General features: G+C 42.5%; 1 protein-coding gene and 1 pseudogene across 2 annotated transcripts in view; one reads left to right on the plus strand and one right to left on the minus strand.

The window, feature by feature from the left end:
* Positions 1-26,488, plus strand: part of WWP2 (WW domain containing E3 ubiquitin protein ligase 2) — a 150,185-nt gene that overhangs the window by 33,241 nt on the left and 90,456 nt on the right. The window contains exon 1 of one of the 2 annotated variants that reach the window (XM_045443347.1): positions 25,830-25,846. The exons of the other annotated variant lie outside the window; for it this stretch is intronic. Coding sequence (XP_045299303.1) covers position 25,846 — 1 coding nt within the window. The 5' untranslated portion in view covers positions 25,830-25,845. Of the gene's footprint in view, positions 1-25,829; positions 25,847-26,488 lie in introns of those variants that run through there. 2 annotated transcript variants of the gene reach the window in all.
* LOC123579385 lies at positions 13,737-14,255 on the minus strand (annotated as a pseudogene).

Below are 26,488 nucleotides of genomic sequence, written 5' to 3' on the forward strand. Positions count from 1 at the left end.
CCCTCTGCCTCTGACTCTCTTTTCCCAATCCCGGAGACATGTGACATTTTGAATCAAACTGTCAAATGCCTGCACCCCAAATCATTACTTTCCTAGTCTGAGTCCTTGAATGGAACAAAGAAGCTGCGTGTGTTTGTGTGTTTGTGTGGAGGGGGGAATGGTGTTACACGTAGTGCCTTGTGCTTAGTAGGCACTCAGTGAACGTTTACTGGATGTTGGAATGTGCTGGAAGCTGTGTCTTAATTATTCAGGGTGCCTCTGCTGCATGGAAATCTAAACCCTAACGTCTATTTATTGCTGCTTGTGGTCAGTGGCATAACCCGTGGCTGTGGTATCTGGACCCTCCCTCATAAAGCCTCTATTGAGAGCGGTACCATATGTGGGGAGGGAACGCCATGGAAAGAAAGGCTCCTTTTTCTCTTGATGTCTGCTGTCTAGAAAATATTTTCTGAAAGTGGAGTTAGCTTAAGAGGGATGTGGGGGTGGGGAGTGTTGAGTCCCGGGTGAGCGCTGCGTGGATTCAAAAGTCTTTTCTTTCTGACAGGCCGCTCGAGTGGTGTTTGAGGTTCCCCTGGTCTTTCTCTTTCTGCCGGGCACCCAGAGATGTGGGGAGCCTGCCGCAGCTTCAGAAATTGCTTAAAACCAGGAATACGCCTCTATTTTAGTTCTGCAGGGAGCTCCCTGATGGTTTCTCTTCCGAGTCTGTCTTTATTTTCTCAAACTCTAGCCTGCCTTTTATAATTTGATTATCAAGGAGGGTTATATTTATCATGTCTTTTGGAGATACACTTGTGGACATTGTCTCGTTAGGATCAGCAGCCAATGAGTGTCCTTTCTTTTCTTCTTCATTTGTTCCGTCAACATACCTTTGCTTTTGATTGTAAAAGTAATTGTAGCAAAACTGGAAATTACACACAAGCGCACAGACGTACAAAGAAAATAAAATTCTCCTGTAAACCACAGTGCTTAGTGATAATTGCTAACATTTTGATATGTATTTTTCTGAGCCTTTTTTTCCTGTTGCACATGTATATATTTAAGACATCCGTGAAACAAAATCGTGACCATACAAAAACATATTATTTTACAACATATTATTTTACATTTTTTCTCTTTAAAATGTATTAGTATATCTTTTTTTATTTAAACATTTTTTTAATGTTTGTTTTTGAGAGAGGAAGAGTGCATGTGTGTGCTAGCAGGGGAGGGGGACAGAGAGAGGTAGAGAGAGGATCCCAAGCAGTTTCTGTGCTATCAGCGCAGAGCCCGACTTGGGGCTCGAACTCAAGAACCATGAAATCATGACCTGAGCCAAAGTCAGACACCCAACTGACTGAGCCACCCAGGTGCCCCCTTTTTTTGTTCTAAAGTTGTTTATTATTATTATTTTTTTGTAATCTCTGTACTCAACGTGGGGCTCAAACCTATGACCATAGGATCAAGAGCCGCATGCTCTTCTGACTGAGCCAGTCAGGTGCCCCTCAGTAGATCTTTATTTACTTACTTATTTTTTTCTAATTGCGATAAAAGGCACGTAACATAAAATTTACCGTCTTAACCGTTCGTAAGTGTGCCGTGTAGTGGCAGTTGAGTACACGCTTGTTGTGCAAGCATCACTGCCATTCATTTTCAGAACTTTGTTTATAAATGTTTATTTTTGACAGAGAGAGAGTGCATACATGCACGCATGAGCAGGGGAGGGGCAGAGAGAGAGAGGGAGACAGAGGATCTGAAGCAGGCTCTGTGCTGAGAGCAGAGAGCCCACTAAGGGGCTTGAACCCCCGAACTGTGAGATCGTGACCTGAGCCGAGGTCAGACACTTAACTGACTGAGCCACCCAGGTGCCTCGTCTTCAGAACTTTAAACTCAAACTCTCTACCCGCTGCACAGTTCATTTCTCCTCTTCCCTCCACCCCGCCCACAGTTCTACTTTTTCTTTTCTTTTTTTTTTTTCAGTTCTACTTTTCCTGTGCATCTGACTAGCTACCTCAATTGGGTGAAAGCATACAGTATTTGCCCTTTTATATCTGGCTTACTGTACTCGGCATAAGGTCCTCAAGGCACCTCCAAGCTGTAGCATGTATTGGAATCTCCCTTCTTATTAAGGCCAAATAATATTCTGTCCTATGTGCATACCACGTTTTGTTATCCATCCACCTGTCCAGAAACACTTGGGCTGCTCCCACCTTTTGCCTGTTGTAAATGGTGCTGTTATGAGTCCGAGCGTACAAATACCTGTTCAAGTTCCTGCTTTCAGTTCTTTTGGATCTGTGCTTGAGAAGCAGAATTGATGCGTCATATGGTAATTCTTTGTTTAATTTTTTGAGGAACCGGTATACTGTTTTCCATAGCTGCTATACCGTAAAATATGTTGATATGGCTTTAATTATTCTTCCAAAATGTACTTTTTGATGACTGCCTAGTAGTAGTTTCTCAGGTGGTTGTGTGGAAATTTAAGTTTGGATACTGGGGTAGTTTTAAGTACCCTACAGTCATAAATAATGCTATGGTAAATATATGTAAGTATATATATATATATACACACACATATATATATATAAATCTTTGTGTCCATTGCTGATAGTTTACTTGTCATAAATTACTGAAGAGGAGGGTGGCTGGGTGGTTCATTTCATTGAGCGTCCGACTCTTGATTTTGGCTCAGGTCATGATCCCAGGGTCACGGGATCGAGTCCCGCATTGGACTCTGCACGGAGTGTGGAGTCTGCTTAAGATTCTTTCTTTGTCTCCCTCTGTCCTTCTCCCTGGCTCTCTCTCACTTTGTCTGTTAAAAAAAAAAAATTATTGACGATGGATTTGCAGGGTTTAAACATTTTTCACATATTTGTGACATTTGACACATTGCAAAATTACTCTCCAGAAAAGTTCTGCCAGTTTACCCTCCCATCAGCAGTGGCCAAGATTGCTAGTTTCTGTTGCATCTTGGCCTTTATTGGCTTGATTAAAAAAATATACATACACGCATGCGCGCACACACACACACGTATATTGTTTTTGCCTGTTTGATAATTGACGGTATGCCACATTTGCTTCATCTATTTCTCTTTTTGGTTGTAGTATTTCAAAGTAAATTATAGATGTTCCAGCGTTATATTTTAGATTCTTCAGCCTGCCTCTCGTAAAACACGAGGATATTTTCCTTCTTTGTTACTCTATTGTGTTACATACGTGAACCCATTTATCGTAGACTAGTAGTGTTTGAAGAGGTGGAGCTTCTACTGCTCTTTGAGTTCCTTCAGGCTTCTGACGACCGACTCTGCTGTGACGGTGGAAGCCCTCTTGCAGGTCACTGGCTTCCGTTTTCATGTACGAACCACAGTGCCAGATCCCCACAGCTCATCTTTTCATCTTGGTTTTGCCACAGCACTCGGCGTGCTGGCTTATTTCAATCTTCTTCACCCTTTTCCTGTGGGAGGCACCATCACGGGTCCTCCATTTACCGAGGATTCTGACCTTCTTGGTGCGTTTAGCCGTGACTCTGCAAATTAGGGCTGAGCCCAGAGAGGAAACAGAAAGGATATTTTTGTCTGTGATTACCATACTATTATCACACCTTGCAATGTTGACATGAATTCCTTATGATTGATCACCTGATACGCAGTACCTGTTCAGTTTCACCTGTTTATCTCTAAGTGTCATTTTCTTTTTTCTTTTCTTTTTTTTTAATGTTTTTATTTTATTTTTGAGAGAGAGGGACAGAGTGCTAGTGGGGGAGGGTTAGAGAGAGAGGGAGACACAGAATCTGAAGCGGGCTCTGGGCTCTGAGCTGTCAGCACAGAGCCTGACGTGGGGCTCAAACCCACAGATCGTGAGATCATGACCTGAGCCAAAGTCAGAAATTCAACCGACTGAGCCACCCAGACGCCCCTCTAAGTGTCATTTTCAAGTTGGTTTGCTTGAACCTGAATTCGGACGAGGTCTCCTCATTGAATTTGGTTGTTATGTCTCTGAAGTTCCCCCAATATCACTCTACCTATATGATGCTGTGATTTATTGAAGGAGATTGAATATTTTTAGAGTGTGTTTATTGCCTTAGTAACGTCCTTTGTTCATTTTTATATCAAAGGGTACATTTTTGTCTTTTAGTTTTGAAGGTGTTTTATATGTTAAGGCTGTTACTCTTTGTCTTATAATTTGTAAATATCTTTCCAGTTTTTCATTTGCATTTTAGTTTTGTAGATTTTTTTTCCCCCTATTTTCCAAAGACATGTTTTAAACCTGTAGTTGAATCTGTCACCCTTTGTATTTGTAGCCTTTTCCTTTATGAAAGGCTTTCTCCCATTCTGAGATCAGGTAAATAGTCACCTCTAGTTTTTACTAGTTCATTGTGATTTTTTTTTTACATTTAATTCTTTAAGTGATTTTATTTTTGTGTGCAGTGTGAATAGGGATCTAATTTTATTTTACTTTTTGAGTGTTTATTTTTGAGAGAAACAGATATTGTGAGTGGGGGAGGGGCAGAGAGAGAGAGAGGGGGAGAGAGAGAGAAGACAAGAGGGGAGGGAAGGGAAGGGGAGGGGAGGGGAGGGGAGAGATATTGAGAAAATCCCAAGCAGTTTCCACGCTGCCAGCCTGACTTGGGGCTTGAACGCAGGAGATCATGACCTGAGCTGAAACCAAGAGTCAGATACTCAACTAACTGAGCCACCCAGGTGCCCCAGGATCTAATTTAATTTTTCCCAAATAGTTAACTGATTGATTTAGCACTACTTATTGAATAACCATCTGTGATTATTATCCCCAATGATTTGGGTTGTTTATCTTCAGCTTATATTAAAAAATGACTACATACATATACATACACACTTGGGCCTGTTGGGGGATTTTCCATTTCATCTGTTGTTTTATTAGCCTCTTACAATCACTGTCTTAACTGTTGTAATATTACCATGTTTTAATATCTGATTATTTGAATTTCTCTCCTTTTCAAAATCTTCCTCCCTCTTTTCTTTGCATATATGACAGTACCACCTGAACTTTATTTATTTATTTTTAAAGTTTATTTATTTAATTTGAGAGCAAGCGAGAGAGGAAAGGGCGGAGGGAGGGAGGGAGGGAGAGAGAGAGAGAGAGAGAGGAGGGAGAGAGAATCCCAAGTAGGCTCCGCACTGTCAGTGCAGAGCCTGACCAGGGGCTCGAACTCATGAACCATGAGATCACGATCTGAGCCAAAACCAAGAGGGGGACACTTAACCAAATGAGCCACCCAGGTGCCCCAACACTACCTGAACTTTAATTATTTTGTCAGGTTCTCCTCTTCTTCCTACTTTCTTCCCCTCAAATCCCTTCAGATTTTATTGGAATTCCATCCTATGTAAAGTTCCTTTGTGGAGAATTTCTGTACCAATAATTCCTACCCAGGAACATAGAGTGTCTCTAAATTCACTCAGATCATTTTGAAGTTATCTTTAGATAGACTCTTCTAAATTAAAAAAAAATTTTTTTTTAATGTTTATCTTTGGGAGACAAAGACAGAGTGCGAGTGGGGGAGGGGCAGAAAGAGAGGGAGACCTAGAATCTGAAGCAAGCTGCAGGTTCTGAGCTGTCAGTTCAGGGCCAGATGCAGGGCTCGAGCTCACAAACCGTGAGATCATGACCTGAGCCGAAGTCAGAAGCTTAACTGACTGAGCCATCCAGGCTCCCCAGACTTCTAAATTTAAAAAACCCTTTTGATTTTATTTTCAGTGGGATCTTTTCCTATTAGGTCTCCTAACTTAGTGTTGTTTGTGTACGACTATTAGTTTCTGCATGTGTGGGTTTTGTTTTTTTTTTTTTTCTCATAATCATTCAATAGCTGAATTCTTAGTATATGTTTTCAATAGCTTCTTTTGGGTTTTCTTGGTAGACTTTGATGTGATTTCTAAGATTGATAATTTTACTTATATTAGGAGATAATTATGCTTTTTTTTTCCTTGTTAGTTGCTTTGCATACAGCTTCCTCTTTTAGTGGTGATGGAGTGGACATCTCGCCTTTTCATAACCATGCTTCTAATGACTCTTCTCTGGATGTAAAGTTGGGTGTTAGTAAGCTCTTTTTCTTTCTTTTTTTTTTTTTTCTCAGTTTAATTAATAATTAATCATTGTTTTTTTTGTTGTTGAATTGTTGTTGTCAGATATCTTTTAGGTAACTATTGGGATAGTTAAATGATTTTTCTTCTTTCTATTTCTTATATTGATTTCCTAATAGTAACAATCTTAAAATTTCTTGAATACACCCTGTTGCTCATGTTTGATTATTTTTTGAAACTTTTGTTAAGAATTGTTTGTTAGTATTTTATTTGGGGGTTTTCCACTTATATTCACAAGTGGCATTTGTCTGTAGTTTGTACTATTTTTGTCAGCTTTGGAATTGAGGCTTAGCTAATTTTATAAAGTAAATTAAAGCTCTTTCCAACTTCGGGAACAGACTCTATAACTTGGGAATTATCTGTTCCATGAATGCAGGAAAGAGCTCACCCGTAAAACCAACTAGGTCTGGCTGCTTTCTCTGAAATAATTCTTTGATGACTTTTTCAGTTTCTTACCCCATAATGATTGGTTTGTTCAGCTTTTCTGGTTCATCTTGCATCAGTTTTGTTAATTCATTATTTTCTGAGAAAAATTGTTTCATGAGATTTTTCAGATTTATTAGTGTGAAGATTTTAAGTAGCATCCTCATTTTATTATTTATTTATTAAAAATTTTTTTTAATGTTTATTTTTGAGAGAGAGAGAGACAGCACGAGCGGGAGAGGGGCAGAGAGAGAGGGAGACCCAGAATCTGAAGCAGGCTCCAGGCTCTGAGCTGTCAGCACAGAGCCCGATGGGGGGCTCAAACTCATGGACCGCAATATCATGACCTGAGCTGAAGTCAGATGCTCAACCGACTGAGCCACCCAGGTGCCCCAGTAGCATTCTCATTTTAAAAATGTTTCTAGGTAGGGTGCCTGGGTGGCTCAGTCGGTTGAGTGTCTGACTTCGGCTCAGGTCATGATCTCACGGTTCGTGGGTTCAAGCCCTGCATCAGGCTCTGTGCTCACAGCTCGGAGCCTGGAGCCTGCTTCGGATTCTGGGTCTCCCTCTCTCTCTGCCCCTCCCCCGCTTGTACACTGTCTCTCTCTGTCTCTCAAAACGGAATAAATGTAAAAAAAAAAAATGTTTCTAGGGGCGCCTGGGTGGCTCAGTTGGTTAAGCGTCCAACTTCGGCTCAGGTCATGGGCTCATGGTTCGTGGGTTCGAGCCCGCATTGGGCTCTGTGCTGACAGCTCGGAGCCTAGAGCCTGCTTCAGATTCTGTGTTTCCCTCTCTCTGCCCCTCCCCTGTTTGCATTGTCTCTCAAAAATAAATGTGAAAAAAAAATTAAACGAAAAATGTTTCTAATTTTTCTCCCTTAAAAGTTTTTTCAAATTTGTTCCCAATTTTTTCTTGACTAGCATAAACATTTTTGTTTTAACTTCTGTTTAATTTATTTTTCATAGGACTACTTGGATTTTCAGTTATACCATGTTTTCTAATATTTTGAAAAGCTTACCTGTTTATTTTGAGAGAGAACAGGCAAGGGGAGGTGCAGAGAGAGAGAGGGAGAGGGAGAGAATCTAGCAAGTTCCGCATTGCCAGCGCAGAGCTCGACACAGGGCTCAATCCCACAAACCGTGACATCATGACCTTAGCCGAAATGAGGAGTTGAATGGTCAACCAACGAAGCCACCCAGGCACCCCTAATTTCCATTTTTAAAAAATGTTTCCTTTTTTTTTGAGAGAGAGAGAAAGAGAGAGAGAGAGAACAGGGGAGGGGCAGAGAGAGGGAGACACAGGATCTGAAGCAGGCTCCGTGCTGACAGCAGCAAGCCAATGTGAGGCTCGAGCTCATGAACCGTGAGATCATGACCTGAGCCGAAGTTGGACACTCAACCGACAGCCACCCAGGCATCCCTTTTTGTTTTTGTTTTTTTCATTTTTCACTTTAACTTTTTTCAACTAGTTGCCATAGATTTTTTTTTTTTTTTCAGTCAGTGAGTTGGTCATTTATGGCTTTTTGAGTTGAAAGCTTATAGGGCATTTATTTTTGTCTTGTTGAATGATGAAAACATTCGTGCTTTAAACTTGGCTTTGATTTTTTTCCCGTGGGTATTCACATTTTTTTCTTTTAAGGAAAAGTGCACATACCTTAAGTGGTATAGTTCAGTGAATGTTTACATCTTTTCACATCTGTGTAATTGCTACTCAGATCAAGATACAGAACATTTCTAGGGCCCCAGGAGATTCCTGTGTCCCTGTCAATCAATAACCCTTTGCCTGAGATAACCACTATTCTGACTTCTGTCACTACTCGTTAGTTTTGCCTATTCTTGAATTTTTATCAGTGCAATCATACAGTACATTTTCTTGTGCCCGGCTCATTGTATCTATGAGAGTCACACATGCTTTTGCAGGTAATACTAGTTTGGGTTTTTTTATTGGGGTGAAGGTTCCTATTATGTGACTATACCACAGTTTATTTGATTATTCTCCTGCTGGCAGACATTTGGGCTCTTTCCAATGTTGGACCATCATGAACAAAGCTGCTATGAACATTCTTATACGTGTATTTTGCAAGGCACATATATGCATGTATTGAGTGTGTGTGTGTGTGTGTGTGTGTGTGTGTATGTGTATGTATATATCTCTTAGCTTACCAAGTAGATGTATTTCAGCTTTACTAGACACTGCCCAACGGTTTTCTACTGGTAAACCCATACCTGTTGCTGCGTTCTGCTCCTTGTTTGTAACTGCTGTTGTGATTTTTCTCTTTGAGCCCAGGGTGATTCAGGAGGGTGTTTTCTCTGTTGCCCAGGGCTTAGGTCATTCATGACGGTCACTGCCGTGCAGCCGCTTTTGCCAGCACCAACCTTAGCATCTCGAGTGTGTGGCTAGGTTGATGAGCAGTGAGGCACGTCAGATCCACATCTGATGGAAAATGTGGATTGTAGGAGGGCGGTGAGCTGTTTTTTTCTTAGGAAAACAAATCTGGAATGACAGTGGCTTAGACGAGTCACAAAACAAGGGCTGTGTTTCATAAAGCCCTTTGTTTACAGCAGCTCTGTTTCTGGTGATTCCAAATCTGTTGAATAGAGAAGTGGTTAAGAATACGTAGCCTCTGGAGTCCAACCACCTGGGTTTGAGTTCTGATTCCATTAGCTTTGTGATGTCGGACAGTCACTTCTCTGTGTGTGTGTTTCCTCACCTGTAAAACATTATTTTGAGATTCAGTAAGCTAACAGTAGTACCTTACACATGTAAGTACTATATAAGTCATGGTAACAGCAGCAGTAGTAGTGGTAGTAATTCTGGCTCCTCTGATACTTTTTTTTTTTTTTAAGTTTATTCATTTATTTTGAGAGAGCGAGACAGAGTGAGCAGGGGAGGGCCAGAGAGAGAGAGCATCCCAAGCAGGCTCTGCGCTATCAGCGTGGAGCCCTACGTGGGGCTCGAGCCCACGAACCACAAGATCATGACCTAATCCGAATCAAGAGCTGGATGCTCAACGGACCGAGTCACCCATGCGCCCCTCCTCTGCTACTTTTCTTCCCAAAGATTGGGAGGTTCAAGTCCTCAAGATGGTGACAGAGACCCTATTTCCTGGTGTAGGACCCCCTTGCCTAAATGCGAGGCAGCCCTGAGGTGGTTCCCAGGGGGAGTTCAGAGGTTCTAAGACTGAACAAGTATGAAAGCCCTGAGGGTGTGGAGCGGGGAGGCTGTCATTAGCATGAGACATTTTCAGCACCAGGGTCTTGGTGCCTGCATTCCTTGGGGAGCCGCTAGGCTGGGGACATGTCCAGATTGGTATGATACTATGATACTATGAACACGATTACGTAGGGTGGTAGGTCACAGTATGTTAGGTGACTCCTCTTACTGTGGCCTAATCTTCTCGAAACAGCTTTTTCTGGGAAAGGGCCTTGATGGGTAGCGCTTGTCCTGCCTGGTGTTTTTTTCCTCCACCAGACGCAGTTCCTTCCTCCATTCGTTGCCTGTTGTCCTCTGGGTGGATTTGGAAGTTGACTAGGAAACCTAGCTGGTGTTTTATGCCTCCCTCTGGCAGAAGGATGCTGTGGTCGAGGGCTTTACTCAAGTCCTGCAGTTGCATAAGGGTCAGCCTTGGCTGACTTTCTGCCAGGACGTTGACCTGGCTGTGGCTGCAGGGAGGACTTGACGCGAAGTCCCGGTTTGGCTCGAAAGGACAGCTCTAGTCATCTCTGTGTGGAAGCCGGATGCTGGGGTTGAATAATGATTTTTAAAAACCTTTTTGTTAGAGGAATTTTCAAACATGATCCCCATCACCCAGCTTCGGTGGTTATTAGCATATGTTTCTTCCGCCCCTGTCCACTGGATGATCTCGATTTCTTTCTAAGTTGGTAGCAGGTAGTACATAAGACTCCATTTTCTCTTGTAGCTCTCCTGTCCCTCAGCTGGCCTCGTTAACACTGCAGAACTTGTCACTACCAGATTGTTCTCCTTCCAAGGAGGGAAATGTACTTTGAAGTAGAATTAAAAAAAAACCAAACTTGTTATTTTAAAATAATTTCAGGGGCACGTGGGTGGCTCAGTCGGTTAAGCGTCCAACTCTTGACTTCAACTCTGGTCATGATCTCGCGGTTCATGGGTTCGAGCCCTGCATTGGGCTCCGTGCTGGCAGTGCGGAGCCTGCTTGGGATTCTGTCTCCCTCTCTCTCTCTGCCCCTCCCCTGCTTGCTCTCTATCTCAAAATAAATAAAACTCAAAAAAAAAAAAAAAGTGAAAAATAATTTCAAATTCAGAGACAAGTTACAAGAATGGGACAAGGAATTCCCCTGTACTCTGCAGCCAGCTGTTAATATTTTGATACATTTGCTCTAACGTTGTCTCTGTCTATACATATGTCTATAATAATTTTGTGACTCATTTTAAATTATGAACCTCGTTGGTCCCTAAATACTTAGGTGTCTGGTTTTTTTTTTAATATTTTATTTTTAAAATTATTTTTAATGTTTTATTAATTTTTGAGACAGAGAGAGATAGAGCGTGAGCAGGGGAGGGGCAGAGAGAGAGTGAGACACAGAATCCGAAGCAGGCTCCAGGCTCTGAGCTGTCAGCACAGAGCCCAACGCAGGGCTCGAACTCACGAACCGCGAGATCATGACCTGAGCCGAAGTCGGACGCTCAACCGACTGAGCCACCCAGGCGCCCCTAGGTGTCTGTTTTTTAAGAAGATGCTTTCTTACATAATCACTGTACAATTAAATCAAGAAAATAACATTTTTGCACTGCTGTCACCTAATTCATCTTTTCTAGTTGTTGCAAAAATGCACTTACAGTGACTTCCCCATGATCTGGGATCCCATGCAAAATTATACATTGCATTTGCTTGTCATAATCTGGGATTAGTTCCCCAGCCTATTTTTGTCTCTCATGACACTGACATTGTTGAAGAGTTCAAACCAGTCTTTTTGTAGAATCCTCTCAACTTGGCTCTGTCTGGTTTTTCCTCAGGATTAGATTCAGGGTATGTATTTTTGGCAGGAACACTCCAGAAAAGATATCGTGTCCTTCTCAAGGCATCATACCAGGAGGCTCATGACTCAGCTTGTTTCGCTGTTAATGATGTTAACTGTGATCATTTGGTTGAAGTGGTGTCTGCCAGGTTCTCCACTGTAAAATTACTGTTTTCTTTTTATAACTAGAAAGTAATTTATGGGGAAATAACGATACTTCGAGACTATGTAGATATCTGTCCTTTTTGCACCTTCACTTATTACTTTTTGCTTTCATTAATGATTTTTTTTTCTGAATCAGTTATTACTGTGATGGTTGCAAAAATCTTTTCCCCCAGTTTTTTTATTCCTTGTATATTTATTAGTTGGCATACTAGCGCAAGGAAGAGCGTTTCCTTTTCTTTTAGGCGTGTAGGTATGTATTATCAGTCTTATGGATTCTTATTTCATTCAGTGGGTCATAATTTATTTCTGCCATTGTTTTGATGCTCACATTATCCCTGGTTTGGCCAGTGGGTGCCTTCTGTATCCTTTTGATGTGTCCTCCATCATATATTATTTCCCAGACATGATCCAGTGTAGATAGAATATACTGTATGATAAAGGTGGCGCTGAAAATCAGAATAGGTGAACCAATGGCATTAGGACCATCAGCTAACCAAGTGGTTTTCAAAGTGTGGTCCCCAGATGAGCAACACGGGTGTATCGCCTGGAAACATGTTAGAAATGCAAATTCTGAGGCCCTATCCCAGACCTGCAGAACCAGAAACTCTGAGGGTGGGGCCCAGCAATCTGTTTTAACAGATTTTCTAGGGAATTCTGATGCACGCTCAAGTCTGAGGAACATAAAGCTAACCACTTGGGGGAAAGAAAATACAGCTAGATACCTTCCTTGTACTGATACTTGTGATAGTTTTCTTCCTTCCTTCCTCCCTCCCTCTCTCCCTCTCTCTCTCTCTCTTTCTTTTTAGATTTTATTTTTAAGTAATCTCTGTACCCAACATGGGGCTCGAACTTACAACCTCGAGATCAAGAGCCACATGCTCCACCGACTGAGCCAGCCAGGCGCCCCGTGATAGTTTTCTTTATTTAGTTTTTTAAACATTTAGCTCTGTAATCAGTCTAGAGTTTATTTTGATAACAGGACGGGGGATAAGGATCTAGTTGTATTTTTTCCTAACTGGATTTACACGGTCTCACTGTTTTCTTCGGAGGGGATGTCAGAACAAGGTTGGACGTAGCTCTTATCACTGGTCTTCTTCTTCAAAACTTTTCTTGGCTCTCGAGCCTTCATTTTTTCTGACACACTTTATATTTATCTAGCTAGCTATCTAGGCAGCTGTCTGGCGCATATATGTATACACACACACACACACACACATATCACATCGCATATACACACAGATGTGTGGATATCTATTTCTGTGACTTTATATTGAGTTCATAATGAAACCTCTGTTTCTCGTTCAGTCCCACAGGGTTCCTTCCTAACCTTCCTTTCCATACGAGAGCTCTGGCTCTCCCTGTCATCCGAATATTTACATGTTCCCTCTTTTCTCTGATGTGCACAAAGTTTGAGAATTGTTGAGAATTGTCGCACCCATGGAAGTAGACTTTGAAAAGGCCTTTGCTTATGTTCTCCATTTTCTTTGTCGGCCTCTTTGCCCATGTGTAGCTAAAAAAAAAAAAGGAAGCAAACAGCTCCCTATTTATTTAAAAATCTTATAAGCAGAGGGTTGTTTCGGAACTTTACATTTTCAGAACAGATAGGCCAGTCATGAGGGGTGCACCACCTCCCTCCCTGTTCCGTAGGGATGGAGCATTCTGGTGGGTGGGCTGCATGTCTCAAGGAAGCATGCCTGACAGACAGTGAATGCATTTATTTTAAAGTAAACACAGTGCTGTTTTTCCAGTTTTTCAACGGGAAGATAAATAAAACTACTGATCTTTGGATGGGACGCCTGGGTGGCGCAGTCGGTTGAGCGTCCGACTTCAGCCAGGTCACGATCTCGCGGTCCGTGAGTTCGAGCCCCGCGTCGGGCTCTGGGCTGATGGCTCAGAGCCTGGAGCCTGTTTCCGATTCTGTGTCTCCCTCTCTCTCTGCCCCTCCCCCGTTCATGCTCTGTCTATCTCTGTCCCAAAAATAAATAAACGTTGAAAAAAAAAAAACCAAAAAAAAAAAACTACTGATCTTTGGAATCTGCATCACGGGGAGAAGAGAGAAAATGAGAAGAAAAAAAATTTTTTTTTTTTTTTTTTTTGCTCTACAGTTAAAAACAATTTTATATTTATCTTTTAAATTAATTTCTTGTTTTGTTTTGGTTCCCAAGTTTTATTCAAGAACTCATACAGAATATTCCAGGTAAATGAGTTTTAATCCTCATCTTCCTCCTCTTCCTCGTCCTGGTTGATCTGGAGGTAACGCAGTTCCTAATTCTCTTTGCTGTTAGCAGCATGTGCTGACAGTCACATAGATTATTCTTCTTCAAATATTTTTTGGCGAGATATTTCAAATACTTTTGGTAAAAGGCACCTCAGAAGTTACAGTAACCTTGCTCTCGCCCCTTTCAGTAGGTACGACCCTTCCATTGAGATTCCCACCTTTGCCACTCACTTCCATTCTCTCTTGAAGAAACTGCTCAAAAGTGGCAGCATCCATGATTCTGTCTTCTATGGGGGTGGGGTGTGTGCAGTCAAGTGTAAACTTCAGAACTCGCTTCTTTTTTTTGTTTTTTTTTATTTAAATTTTTTTTTTTTCAACGTTTATTTATTTTTGGGACAGAGAGAGACAGAGCATGAACAGGGGAGGGGCAGAGAGAGAGGGAGACACAGAATCGGAAACAGGCTCCAGGCTCTGAGCCATCAGCCCAGAGCCTGACACGGGGCTCGAACTCACGGACCGCGAGATCATGACCTGGCTGAAGTCGGACGCTCAACCGACTGCGCCACCCAGGCGCCCCTCGCTTCTTTTTTTTGCTCCACTCTGCCACAAGCTTTCTTGTGGACTTGTTTAACAATTTCCGAGAAATTGCGTCTTGCTCCCCAGATTGAAAATGTTACTCATTTCTCTGCTTATAAAAATAATGCATGCCTCTAAACCTGAAAACGTTATTGTTGTTTTTCCGATTATTATTATTTTCATGCTGATTGAAAAGAAAGCCAAAAACCATTCTGAATTGCTTTAGTATATATGAGGCATTGTTTTGAATTCGTGAGATATATATGGTAAAACTTAGTCCTCCTGCATGCCTGTGAGGTAGAGTGTATTGCCATCCCCTTAGCTGAGGAAGTAGGCACATGTTACGTAACCTGCCCAAGGCCCCGCAGTGGATTTAACCCAGGCCTTTTGCTCCCACAGCCTCTCTGCATCTACTGCCTTCCAAGGTTAAATTCACTTAAAATTTTATTATTTAGAGCTAACCCCATAAATCGTTTGTTATATATCCACTAACCTTTTTTAGGGGGGGAGGTATGTATAACTTTTTTTTTCCTGAAATGGGAACTCACTCTGCATATTCCTTTGTAACTTGCTTTTTTTCACCCATTTTTTTTTTAACCTTAATGAAACTGGACCATTTTTAATGACTATAGTATCAGTTTTTTGGGATGAACGCACCATAATTTAACCAATCTCCTATTGTTAGCCTTTTCTGTTCTTTTACTGGTATAAGCAAGAGGTTTTTTGGGGTCAATTCTTGTAAAGAGATCTCTGTGCTCCTGTCCTTTTTTTTTTTTTTCTCCTTAAGTCAGTAAATTCCTAGGCATGGAATTGCTGGGCCCAAGGGCGGGCATGTTTCAAGGTTTTTGATGCCTGAGGCCTGGGCCCGCTGCAAAGCCTTGGCCATTTCACATGCTTGCTGAGCGTGTGCACCTGTACCTGGTTCCTGTCTCATGAGTGGTGCTGGGGCCTGTGAATGTTTTTAACTTCTGCCCGGTCTCTTAAGTGAAAAACAATTACCTTTCATCATTTTAATTTGCGTCTCTTTTCTTTCCTCCTCTCCCCTTTTCTTCTTGAGAAACTTCCAGGAAGTCTTTTGCCCTCCTTGCCCTGCTTCACACTGCTTCATTCACCTCCCAGGCGTGAAATCTGACGATCACTTCCCATCCCCATCTCCCTTGCCCGACAGATTGGATGCAACGAGTCGATCCCTCCTTGGGACCTACGGCTTCCACTTGGTTTTCAGGACACCACACCTGACTGCTCTTCTGTCTTTCTGGCCACTCCTGTTCATTGATCTTTGTTGGTTTACTCGTCGCCAGTCTGGAAACATTGGGATACTCCAGCATGGCTTAGTCCTGCATCCATTTGTTCGTTCACACCACTGCCTTTCGTGATTTCACGTGGCATCGTGGCTTTAAATTCTGTCTGGACACCTGTATTGTGCCGCTTGGGCCTCTCCCTTGCCAGCCAAAGACTATGTTTCCAGATGTCTAATTAACATCTTCAAATTAATATGTTAAAAGCCAAGCTACTCACTTGCCCAGAGCTTCCTCCATCTCAGGCAATGGTGATTCGGTCTGACTCGGGCTAAGAACCTTGTGTCTTCCTTGATGTTACTCTTTCTGTTACAACCCGCATCCAGTCAGTGTGTCCCGCCTGCACTACCCTTGAGATATGTTTGAGGACCTGGCCGTTTCTCACCCTGAACGCTGCCATCACCCATGTCCAGATCCCTCTTTTCAGCTGTCGGGAGGCCTGTGTTTGTCTCCCCACATCTGCGTTTGTCTCCCTACAGTACACTTTTGAACCCAGCAGCCAGAACAACCCAGACTCAAGCCACATCATATCCCTCCTGCAGTGGTTGTCCCATGCACTGCAAGTACAAACTAAAATCTTCCCCAGGTGACCTAAAAGGCCGTCCCTGATCCTCCTGTTAACTCTTCTGTTATCTCATCTCAACCATTCTCCCCTCTGCAAAGCCTCCTCCTGGTCCCCAAGCCTCCTCGCTCTTCTTCTAACCCATTGCTGTTCTTGCCATAGGGCCTTGGCGCTGGCCTTCCCTTCTTCCTGGACTACGCTTCCTCGTGTGGCCTCATGGCTTTACTCCCTCACCCGCTTCCAGTCTACTCACCTCAGTGAGGCTTTCCCTGGCCATTCTTTCTTTTTCGGAAGCATACAATTCAGTGCTTTTAAAAAATTTTACCAAGCTGTGCAACGTTACCATGAACTTTTCCATCACCCCAATAAGATTCCTTGTGCCCACTTACCATTAGTTTTTGTTCCCACCCCCTGGCCTCTGGCAACCATGAATCTGTCTTCCGTGTCTGTAGATGTGCCTTTTCTGGACCTTTTGTAAAAATGGCATCGTACAATATGTGGTCTTCGCCAAACTGTTAGTTGCGATTCCTCTCTACCCAACATTCCCTGTTCCTTTCCCTGCTTTATTTTATTTTTAGCCACTTCCCTGCATAATACTGTGTATTTGATCTCACTCCTTGTCCTCTATAGCTGCAGTGTAAGCTTCATGGGGCAGGTGTTGTTAGATTTTTGTTCACTATCTGTAGATAGATAGATAGATAGGTAGATCGACAGACAAAATATTATACGTACCTAGTTTGATTAGTGAGGATATACGCCTTTTATTGTGACTTAGGTTTTTTGTAGTCAGCGTCATGGCTCCCCTCTGAGGGACCCGGGTCATACCGGGTGCCTGCTCTGGGGAGGCGTCAGGCTGAGTCCGCCTCCGGCCTCCAAATGCAAGCCTTTGTTTGATTTTGCCCCGATCTGCTTGCAGTTGCATCAGTGACTGACTACTGTTTTCCTGATTGGCACCAGATGCCAGGCACCAGGATTTAAAACCGCCTTTAATAGTCTCTGAAAAGCTCTCTGTATGTTGCTTTCCATCATCTGCACCTCGGGCAGATACGGCCAAGCCAGAACCTCAAGGAATTCCCGAAGAAGCCAGAAGCACCCCCCCTCCCCCACCCCCACGTCCCTAGTTTCTCAAAGTTACAGCCGGGCCTAGTTCGTGGCTTTGGTGTCCGCGGAGAGCTGTTTGAAAGAAAAGGTCCTTTTAGCCAGGAGTCTCAAAAGTAAACACACAGGCCCCGGCAGTGAATGTTAAAACAGACCTGCTTTCTGTGTCACCGGCATTGAGGTTGCCTTGTGAAACCTCACTTGAAGAAAGAAGAAAAGCTTTCTGTCAGGAATCCCTTCCCCTGTACGTGGCCGCCTCGGCGTAGCCTGGGGTTTATTGCTGCATCTAGAGTGTTCTGTAAGCCTATCGGTTTTGGAAGTCAGTCAGTCTCCTGGGAACATGTATTTGAGCAAAGAGTGATTTTTTTTTTTTCCCTTCGAAACATGAATGATGGCCAAGGCTGGTTCCCCCCCACCCCCCTTTTTTTTTCCTGGAGGTATATTTGTGACCTTTTGCATTTTAGTCTGTAGTAGGTGGTCAGGACATTTTTTCCCCCCATTTTCATTTTTTCCTTTTAGATATAATGATTTCTCAGTGTTTGGGCAGGGGTTTGGAGGAGAGGAAATGTCTATAGGCATTTTCTTACGTTTGTGAGACCTGCTGGGAGCAGGGGGTGGGTATGAAGTTTACTTACAAGCATTCACATAGTCAGTATTTTTTGAAGTTTATTTATTTTTGAGGAGAGACAGAGGAGACAGAGAATGCCAAGCAGGCTCTGTGCTGTCAGCACAGAGCCCGATGTGGGGCTCAAACTCACAAATGATGAGATAATGCCCTGAGCTGAAATTAAGAGTCCATTGCTTACAACTGAGCCACCCAGATGCCCCTCACATAGTAAATTTTATTTTTATTTTTATTTTTTTTTCACATAGTAAATTTTCAAAAATATTTATTTATTTTGAGAGAGCGAGCGAGCAAGAGAGGTGCAGAGAGAGGGAGAGAGAGAGAGAATCCCAAGCAGGTTCTGTGCTGTCAGGGCAGAGCGTAATACGGGGCTCAAGCCCATGAGTCGCAAGATCATTACCTGAACTGAAACCAAGAGTTGGACGCAAAACTGACTGGGCCACCTGGGTGCCCCTCACATAGTAAATTTTTACCTTGAGCTCTGGGCTGGATGCTAGAGATGTGGCAGTGAACAAGGCTCGGTCCTGGAATTTAGGGTCTGGGGAGGAAAAAGGACAGATGTTAAACAAGTACGGGTGCACACTAGCCCCGTTGTGGTGGACACGATGGAGGGAAATACAAGATGCTCTGGGACTGTTCCACTGAGCACTTAACCTGTCCTGGGAGAGGGGGTGTCAAGGAAGACTGCCCTGAGGAGGCAGCACTAGGACTCCAGAGGCTGAGAAGAGATGCCTCTGAGCATTCCAGCCTGAGGGAACAGCAAATGGGAAGCTTTGAGACAGCAATGAACTTGGTGCAGTCGGGTCACACAGAGATGGCCCTTGGGGCCAGCAGGCCTGGTCACTGAGAGCTGCTCAAGGTTATGACCAAAAAATGGCAGGGAGGAGACACGGGAGCAGCTCTGGAAATACAGTGTGAGCCGTGTATGGAATTTAACATTGTCTAGTAGCCACATTAAAAAAAGTGAAAACAGGGGTGCCTGGGTAAATCAATCTATTAAGTGTGCGATTCTTGATATTGGCTCAAGATGTGATCTCAAGGTTGTGAGATCGAGCCCCAAGGCGGGCTCTACGCTGAATGGGATTCCTGCTTGCGATTCTCTCTCCCTCTCTCTCTCTGCCCCTCACGTGCTTGCACTCTTTCTCTCAAAATAAATAAATTAAAAAAAAAAATTAAAAAGTAAAAATGAGGGGCGCCTGGGTGGCTCAGTCAGTTAAGCGTCCGACTTCAGCCAGGTCACGATCTCACGGTCCGTGCGTTCGAGCCCCGCGTCAGGCTCTGGGCTGATGGCTCAGAGCCTGGAGCCTGCTTCCGATTCTGTGTCTCCCTCTCTCTCTGCCCCTCCCCTGCTCATGCTCTGTCTCTCTCTGTCTCAAAAATAAATAAACGTTAAAAAAATTTTTTTAAAAAAATAAAAAGTAAAAATGAGAACAAATGTGAAATTAATTTTAATAATGTATTTTATTTAGTCCACTTGTCACCTGGGCTGCTCAATCGGTTAAGCGTCCAACTTTGACTCAGGTCATGACCTTGCAATTTGTGGATTCGAGCCTCACGTGGGGGGCTCTGTGCTGACAGCTCTGAGCCTGGAGCCTGCTTTGGATTCTGTGTGTGTGTGTCTCTCTCTCTCTGCCCCTCCCCTGCTTGCACTCTGTCTCTCTCTCTCTCTCTTTCTCTCTCTCTCAAAAATAAATAAGCATTAAAAAAATATTTACCCCAATATATCCTTAATATTATCATTTTACTATATAATCAATATAAAGAAAGCTATTATTGAGATATTTTGCTGTGTGTATGTGTATGTGTGTGTGTGTATGTGTGTTGTGTGTTTGAAATCTGGTGTGTTGTTTTACACTCCCAGCACATCTCAGTCTGGACTGGCCACATTTATAGTGCTCTGTGGCCCCATGTGGCTCAGGGCTCCCCCCTTGGACAATGCAGGTCTAGAGGTTGTTACTCAAGGAAGACTTGAGAAACTTCTCCTAAATCAGGTTGTTGGTATAGGACTGTACTATTTGTACAGTTCTAGAAATGTCTCTCATTCTTCTTAAGCCTGCTCCACAGAGGCATAGTGCCACATCCTCGAGGACCCATGCTGTTTCTCATCAGCCACATAGCATTCCGCTCCTAAACTGACAGCTGTTATAGGCATGAAATGGTGGCCTTGCAGAGAGTCCAGAATCGATGATAGGAAAATGAGACTGTTGCCTGGATATGAGCTGTTTCCTTCCCCTCGCAAAAACAAACAAACAAACAAACAAACAAACAAACAAAAAACCCCTGAAACATTTCTTCTAATGTTCAAGCCTCTACTTTGCAGTTATTTGACAGCGGCTCCCGCCTGATTGTCTGTTCCAGTCTCCTAGGTTCTCCCAGGGGAGATGGTGTGGCTGCTGCAGCAGTGTTAGGGTTGAACCTCATTCCTCTCATTTGAGTGTATTATTTTCCCTTTTCCTTAAGTGTTCCAGGGCGCTACGAGTATTTTTCTTAGAGTGGGACGCTTATTCTTGTCGCAGAGTAGTATGTTGGAGGGGCAGATGATCCTGCACCAGAGCACGGATGGCATGGTTAGATGGGTGGCAGTCAGTGCCACTGTTAGGTACAGGGTGGGCACTTTCACACTGCTGTCAGGCCAGCACGGCACACATTTCTCAGATGATGTCTGTGCCTACCCTCCTTCCCTTCCTCCCTTCCTCCCTTCCTCCCTTCCTCCCCGCTTCCCTTAATTAATTAGTGTTTATGCATACATTACATACATTCACTCTCGTGGAGGGGGGCATTCCAGTCAGGGCTGAATTCACCTTGAACATGCCCCTCCCACATTCCTAAAACCCCACTGTGTGGATAGACTGCTTCTGTATACGTTTTTAAAGATTCATAGAACACATTAAGTGAGAAATCAAAGGGTACAACTTTTCTAGGACGAAGTCAGTTTTGCACATGTGGTTGTTATATGTATTTGTGCTGGTGTTTGCACGTACAGTGACTTCACACAAGGTTGACAATCATGAGTTATATCCTGGGGAAGGGATTTGGAATGTGCGTACTTATGGGGCAGGTGTCATATTTTGCCTGTCTGTATTGTTTTCAGGTTTTCATAGTAAGCATGCTGTTGTTATTTTTTATTTTTTAAGTTAATATTATTTATTGTGAAGGCAATATTACATAGTATACATGGGACTTTTTAAAACCTTTTATTATGGGAGGTTTCAAACATAAATGAAATAGACAGAATAGTATAATTAAGTATCTTGTACTTGTTACCCACTTTTAAGAAGGATCAGCATGTCAGATTGTCTTTTGCCTCCAGACCCCACTTTTTGGGGGAATATTTGAAAGCACATAATAGATAACGTGTCATTTCATTTGTAAACACTTCCTGTATACATGTCTAAGTGATGTGAAAATTAAGAAAAAAATATATCCACTATGCAGATAATGGAAATTAAAAAATACAACCTGTGTTTCATAATCTTACTCTTGAAGCACAACTTACAGTTTTTCTCTGCTTAATTTATTTCTTTGTCCCTTTACATATTTATTTTTATGGGATTTTAATAAGAGGGTGCATTCTATAACATCATGTTCTTTTTTTTTTTTTTTTTTTTTTAAGTTTATTTATTTTGGGAGTGCCTAGGTGGCTCAGTTGGTTAAGCGCTGACTTCAGCTCAGGTCATGATCTCACGGTTCATGAGTTCCAGCCCCGCATTGGGCTCTCCGCTGTCAGGACGGAGCCCGCTTTGGATTGACTTATTTTTGAGAGAGAGTGAGAGCAAGCCAGTGAGAGAGAGAGAGGCAGAGAGAGAGGGAGAAAGAGAATCCCAAGCAGCCTCTGCACTGTCAGCACGGAGCCTGATGAGGGGCTGGAACTCAATGAATCGTAAGATTATGACCTGAGCTGAAACCAGGAGTTGGACACTTAAGCAACTGAACCCCCCATCATGTTCTTTCTTTAACTTAACATATGTAGTATGAATAATTTTCCAGGTTCTTGTACACTCTCGATCATCATTAATCCATATCTTCATTGTGGCATATTTCACTCATCTGAAATTATAATTTTTATTTTTTTCATTATATTTTAAAGTTTTATTTATTTATTTAAAGTTTTATTTATTTATTTATTTATTTATTTATTTATTTATTTAAAGTTTTATTTATTTATTTATTTATTTATTTATTTATTTATTTAAAGTTTTATTTATTTATTTATTTATTTATTTATTTATTTAAAGTTTTATTTATTTTGACAGTGAGAGAGACATAGGGTGGAGGGGGAGAGAGAGAGAGAGAGAGACAGAGACAGACGGAGAGAATCCCAAGCAAGCTCTCTGCTGTCAGCACAGAGCCTGATGTGGGAGTTGAGCCCACGAACTGTCAGATCATAACTTGAGCCGAAACCAAGAGTCAGACACTTAACTGACTGAACCACCCAGGCACCCAGAAATTGTAATTTTTAAAAAGCAGTTTTTTAAAAAGGAGATTTTTTTATTGTGAAGTGATTACCTCAAGTTTAGTTAACATTCATCATCTCAGATACAGAAAGAAAAAAGAAAACATGTTTTTCTCCTTTTGATGAGAACTTTTAAGATTTACTGTCCTAGTAACTTTCAAATAGATCAGTATCAAGTATAGTCACCATGTTGTACATTACATCCCCAGTCCTTACTTATCTTGTAACTGGAAGTTTATAACTGCTGTATTTTTAAAAGCAGAATCTTAACCGTAAAAGTTCTCTTCTGGCCAGGCTCCTACATTTTGTATTTAAAGACCATTGAAAAGGAGGTTTGTTCACTGGAAGCCTGCCCCTGCCATGTTTATAAACATGGTTTTGATCCCGTGCCACAGGGAGAGGTGGTGTGGCTGCTGAGGTTCCTTGAGGGCACGGAGAATGGATGAGCTGTTAGGGTGGCTCTGATCTAGGAATCTAGGAATTGCCGTTCGTGGGTGTGAGGACTCTCCTTCCCGTTGGGGATGAGGAGCTCTGATGACCAAGCAGCAGTAACTCATGGATTGACAGTTTATTCTAAAGACTTTACTTCCCCATATCTGTATTTATTGCCCCTGAATCACTTAAAAAATTAAAGCATGTGCTACAGCTTGACACATGGTGAGGTTTAACAAGACAGATGTATTCTGTGTTAAAAGGACCCTCAGTTGGTTCAAGAAGGACTCTGGCTCTAATGTACCTTACTCAGTGGATGGCTGTGACGAATAGCTCGTTCTGAAAAGTACATGCCGTGCGCTTTTTTCTTTTTTTTGGTAAGTAAAGGAAAATGTCTGTTCCTGCGTGGGCTTTGGCTTTTGGCATGAATCAAAAGAAATAAAGATGATCATGATCGATGGATCTGTCGTGTACCGAAATGAGGATGCGTGTGCCTAATGCCTCCTCTCTCTTTCCTCTGGTGGGGGAGCTGTCCCTCTTCCTACTGTCTAAGGACGGATTCTCCATCCATGCTTCGGAGCCCATGTTTCCTGCCTTCTCAGGAATCCTTCCTTATTTTCCTGCTGCCTCTCTTGAGTGTTCTCTGTCTTTGCAAGGTCATCTTCATCTGTTTGACTGTTAACTGAGTTTCCTATCATTCCGTCTTCTGTGATCACATTCCCACCCATACCTCTTCTTTATGCATAACCACCACGTGCAGATGACCCATAGGTTTGAATCTCCAACTCAGATCTCTCATCTGAGCTCCATATTTACGTACCTGCCCACTTTCCTGCTGTCTCCTTGTGGATGTGCCAGAAACATGTCCAAATCTGACCTCATCACCACTTCCCCAGACGTGATCCCCTTCCATTGTTCCATATTTCAATATGTAGACCCACCTTTTGTCCAGTTAGGTAACTTAGAAGCTTATGAGTCATCTTTGATACCTCTATCCTCCTTGCCCACTTACTTTGCTAATCTGTTTTCAGGTTCTCTTTGGTTTTTACCTTTGCAAGTCTTTCATCTGCCTACCTCTTTCATCTCCACCTCTGCTGTGTTTTCCTTTGGCCTCCTCACTTGTGTCCTTTTTCCAGTTTGTGTGCAGACAGAATGATTTTTGAAATCACAAAGCTGATCTTGTCACACCTTGATGAAAAACCCTTAAGTAGCTTGCTGCTGCTCTTAAGATAGAGAAGAACTTTTCAACGTGGCGGACCCACAAGGCACTCACTGCAGTGTATGGCCACCATCTGGATCTTCTACCCCATTTGGATCACAATTCCATCTCTGTTTAGTTTCCTAAATTCATCCCGCTCATTGTGCCACAAGGCCTTTGCACCGGTTGTTTCCTCTGCCTGAAATGGCCTTCCTCTTCACTCCACCCCACCCTTCAACACGCTAATTGTATGCTTGAAACTTCAGAGCACAGTTGAGTTGTCAGTTCCTCAGGAAACTTCCTGATGCACTGATGAGGCCAGCTATCCAGTGCTCATGGGACACTGATGTCTTGCATGGAATCTGCTAATACAGTTGCAACTTTATATTTCTCTGCTAGATTATTTATTTGTTTCTCTCAACTGACTTGTGAGGTTCCTAAATGCAGAGACTTAGTCTATTTTCATTCTTCATTATAACCCAGCTTCTAGCACAGTGTCAGGTGGATAGTGGATGCCCAGAAAATGCTTCTTGAGTGAATGAACAAGAGAGAAAGAGAGAAAATAAAAATTTACAAATTGGCTTCGTAAAATGAAGCTAATTTCATTTCTAAAGGAGTTAATGGAACCCCCAGTAGACCAAAACTTTCATTTCGAGATCGTTGAGGGACTCCCAGCAGCAGCATACAGAAGAGTCTCAAGGCCAAAGTAGACTCTTCCTTGCACCCTGTGTTCTGGGAAGAGCCTGCCAAATCATCAGTGATGGGGGCCGAGGAGAGCTGGGGTGAAGCAGAGTCAACATTGTCACCCCAATAAGAATTCCAATGTTTATGATCTGATGCTAGCTTGCTAGAAAAGACTTTCTCTTGTTAGGCTCTGGCTAAGTTTGGAAGCCAAAGAGACATCATAACAGTAAATCCTGGAAGCCTCTGGCTTCCTTTACTGCAAAGGGAATGTGAAAGAGTGTTCTCTTTAAATCTGGGGTACACTCCATCCTGTGTGTGTCTGAGTTACAGGGAGGCGGGGAATGGAAAGGAGACTATTTACTCTCTGCCCTTCTGGAATTTCCTCCTGTTCCGTTCCTCTGTGCACCAGTGTTTCACAGCTATGTGTAGAATGAACACTGACCTGTTAATGAATGCCCTGCTTATTTTCACTTTCTTTTGATGGGCCTATGGGATTGGGGGGGCAGGAGGAGACAGGAAGAAGGTTGTTTGTTCCACTGAGCAGCTCTGTTAAGGCCAAATCAATCACATCTTCATCGGGCTTCCGAGATGCTTGACCTGAGAGTACTTAGCCTTCCTTAAAGGTATCCTACTTTTGTGTCTGGTTTTATTTTTCTCAAATTTCCAGGTAAATCCTTACATTTGTATTCAGAGTTAGGAGGAAAACAAAAAAACAAGATTCTTCCTTTTAAAAGATAATGTGTGTACGTGCACATAAGTTTTGGTGGTGTGGGAGCAGGAGGGAGCAGTGATGACAGAAGATTCTAAAGTAGAACGTTCCTTCATACACTGCAGTGAAACTGTCCTGGCAGGAGTTCTGGATTTCATAACTGAATCGCATTAATAGTGGCACATTTTGGCAGTTCTGGTTTATGTAGTTTTTTCTTTTGTTGGAATAAGGAAGGCAACTTCCATGCCCTATTTATCTATACTTATTGGTACCATATGCAAAAAGCATATTAACAAGTCCAAGTCAAGAAAGGGAAAAAGTCACTCTTAGAAAAATATTACTCATCTTTATTGCACATAACTGCTCTTCCCAGTAGGAAATTATTAACCTGAAGCCACTTGCAAATCTGAGGCTTTGAAGTAAAGGAAAAATAAAAGTAGGAGTTACTCCTGAAGCAGCTTGTTTGTACATTCCCTACCTTTTTGTATTTCAAACTGCACATGTGATATTGAATTCTTATAAGAATTTTAGTTGGTTTCATTCACTGTTTGTGCCTGAGGTATGCTGGCTTGAAAATAAAAACTGTTCTGGAAAGTGGAAAGAACAGCCCGTGGACCCCTGTGAGCCTGTCAATCAGCTCCACAGCCGCCTACCGACAGCCATCCCTGTTTCATCTTACTCCTTACCCCAGTCCCCGCTGGGTTGTTTTTCCTTAAACCCCAGGTGTGTTTCATCCGTAAGTATTTTACTATGTAGTTCTAAAAGATAAGGGCTCCCATAACCATAATGCCAATTTCATACCTAAAAAGCATACTGATAGTTATTGAAATATCATCAAATATCTAGCCCGGCTTTACGTTTCCCCAGTTGTCTTACAAAGTTTCTTTTCTACCATGGGCTTGTTTGAATCGGGATACAAGTAATGCTGATAGGTCTCTTCAGTCCCTTTTAACCAATATGT

Source organism: Leopardus geoffroyi, chromosome E2 (assembly GCF_018350155.1).
Source record: "Leopardus geoffroyi isolate Oge1 chromosome E2, O.geoffroyi_Oge1_pat1.0, whole genome shotgun sequence".
Lineage (NCBI taxonomy): Eukaryota > Metazoa > Chordata > Mammalia > Carnivora > Felidae > Leopardus > Leopardus geoffroyi.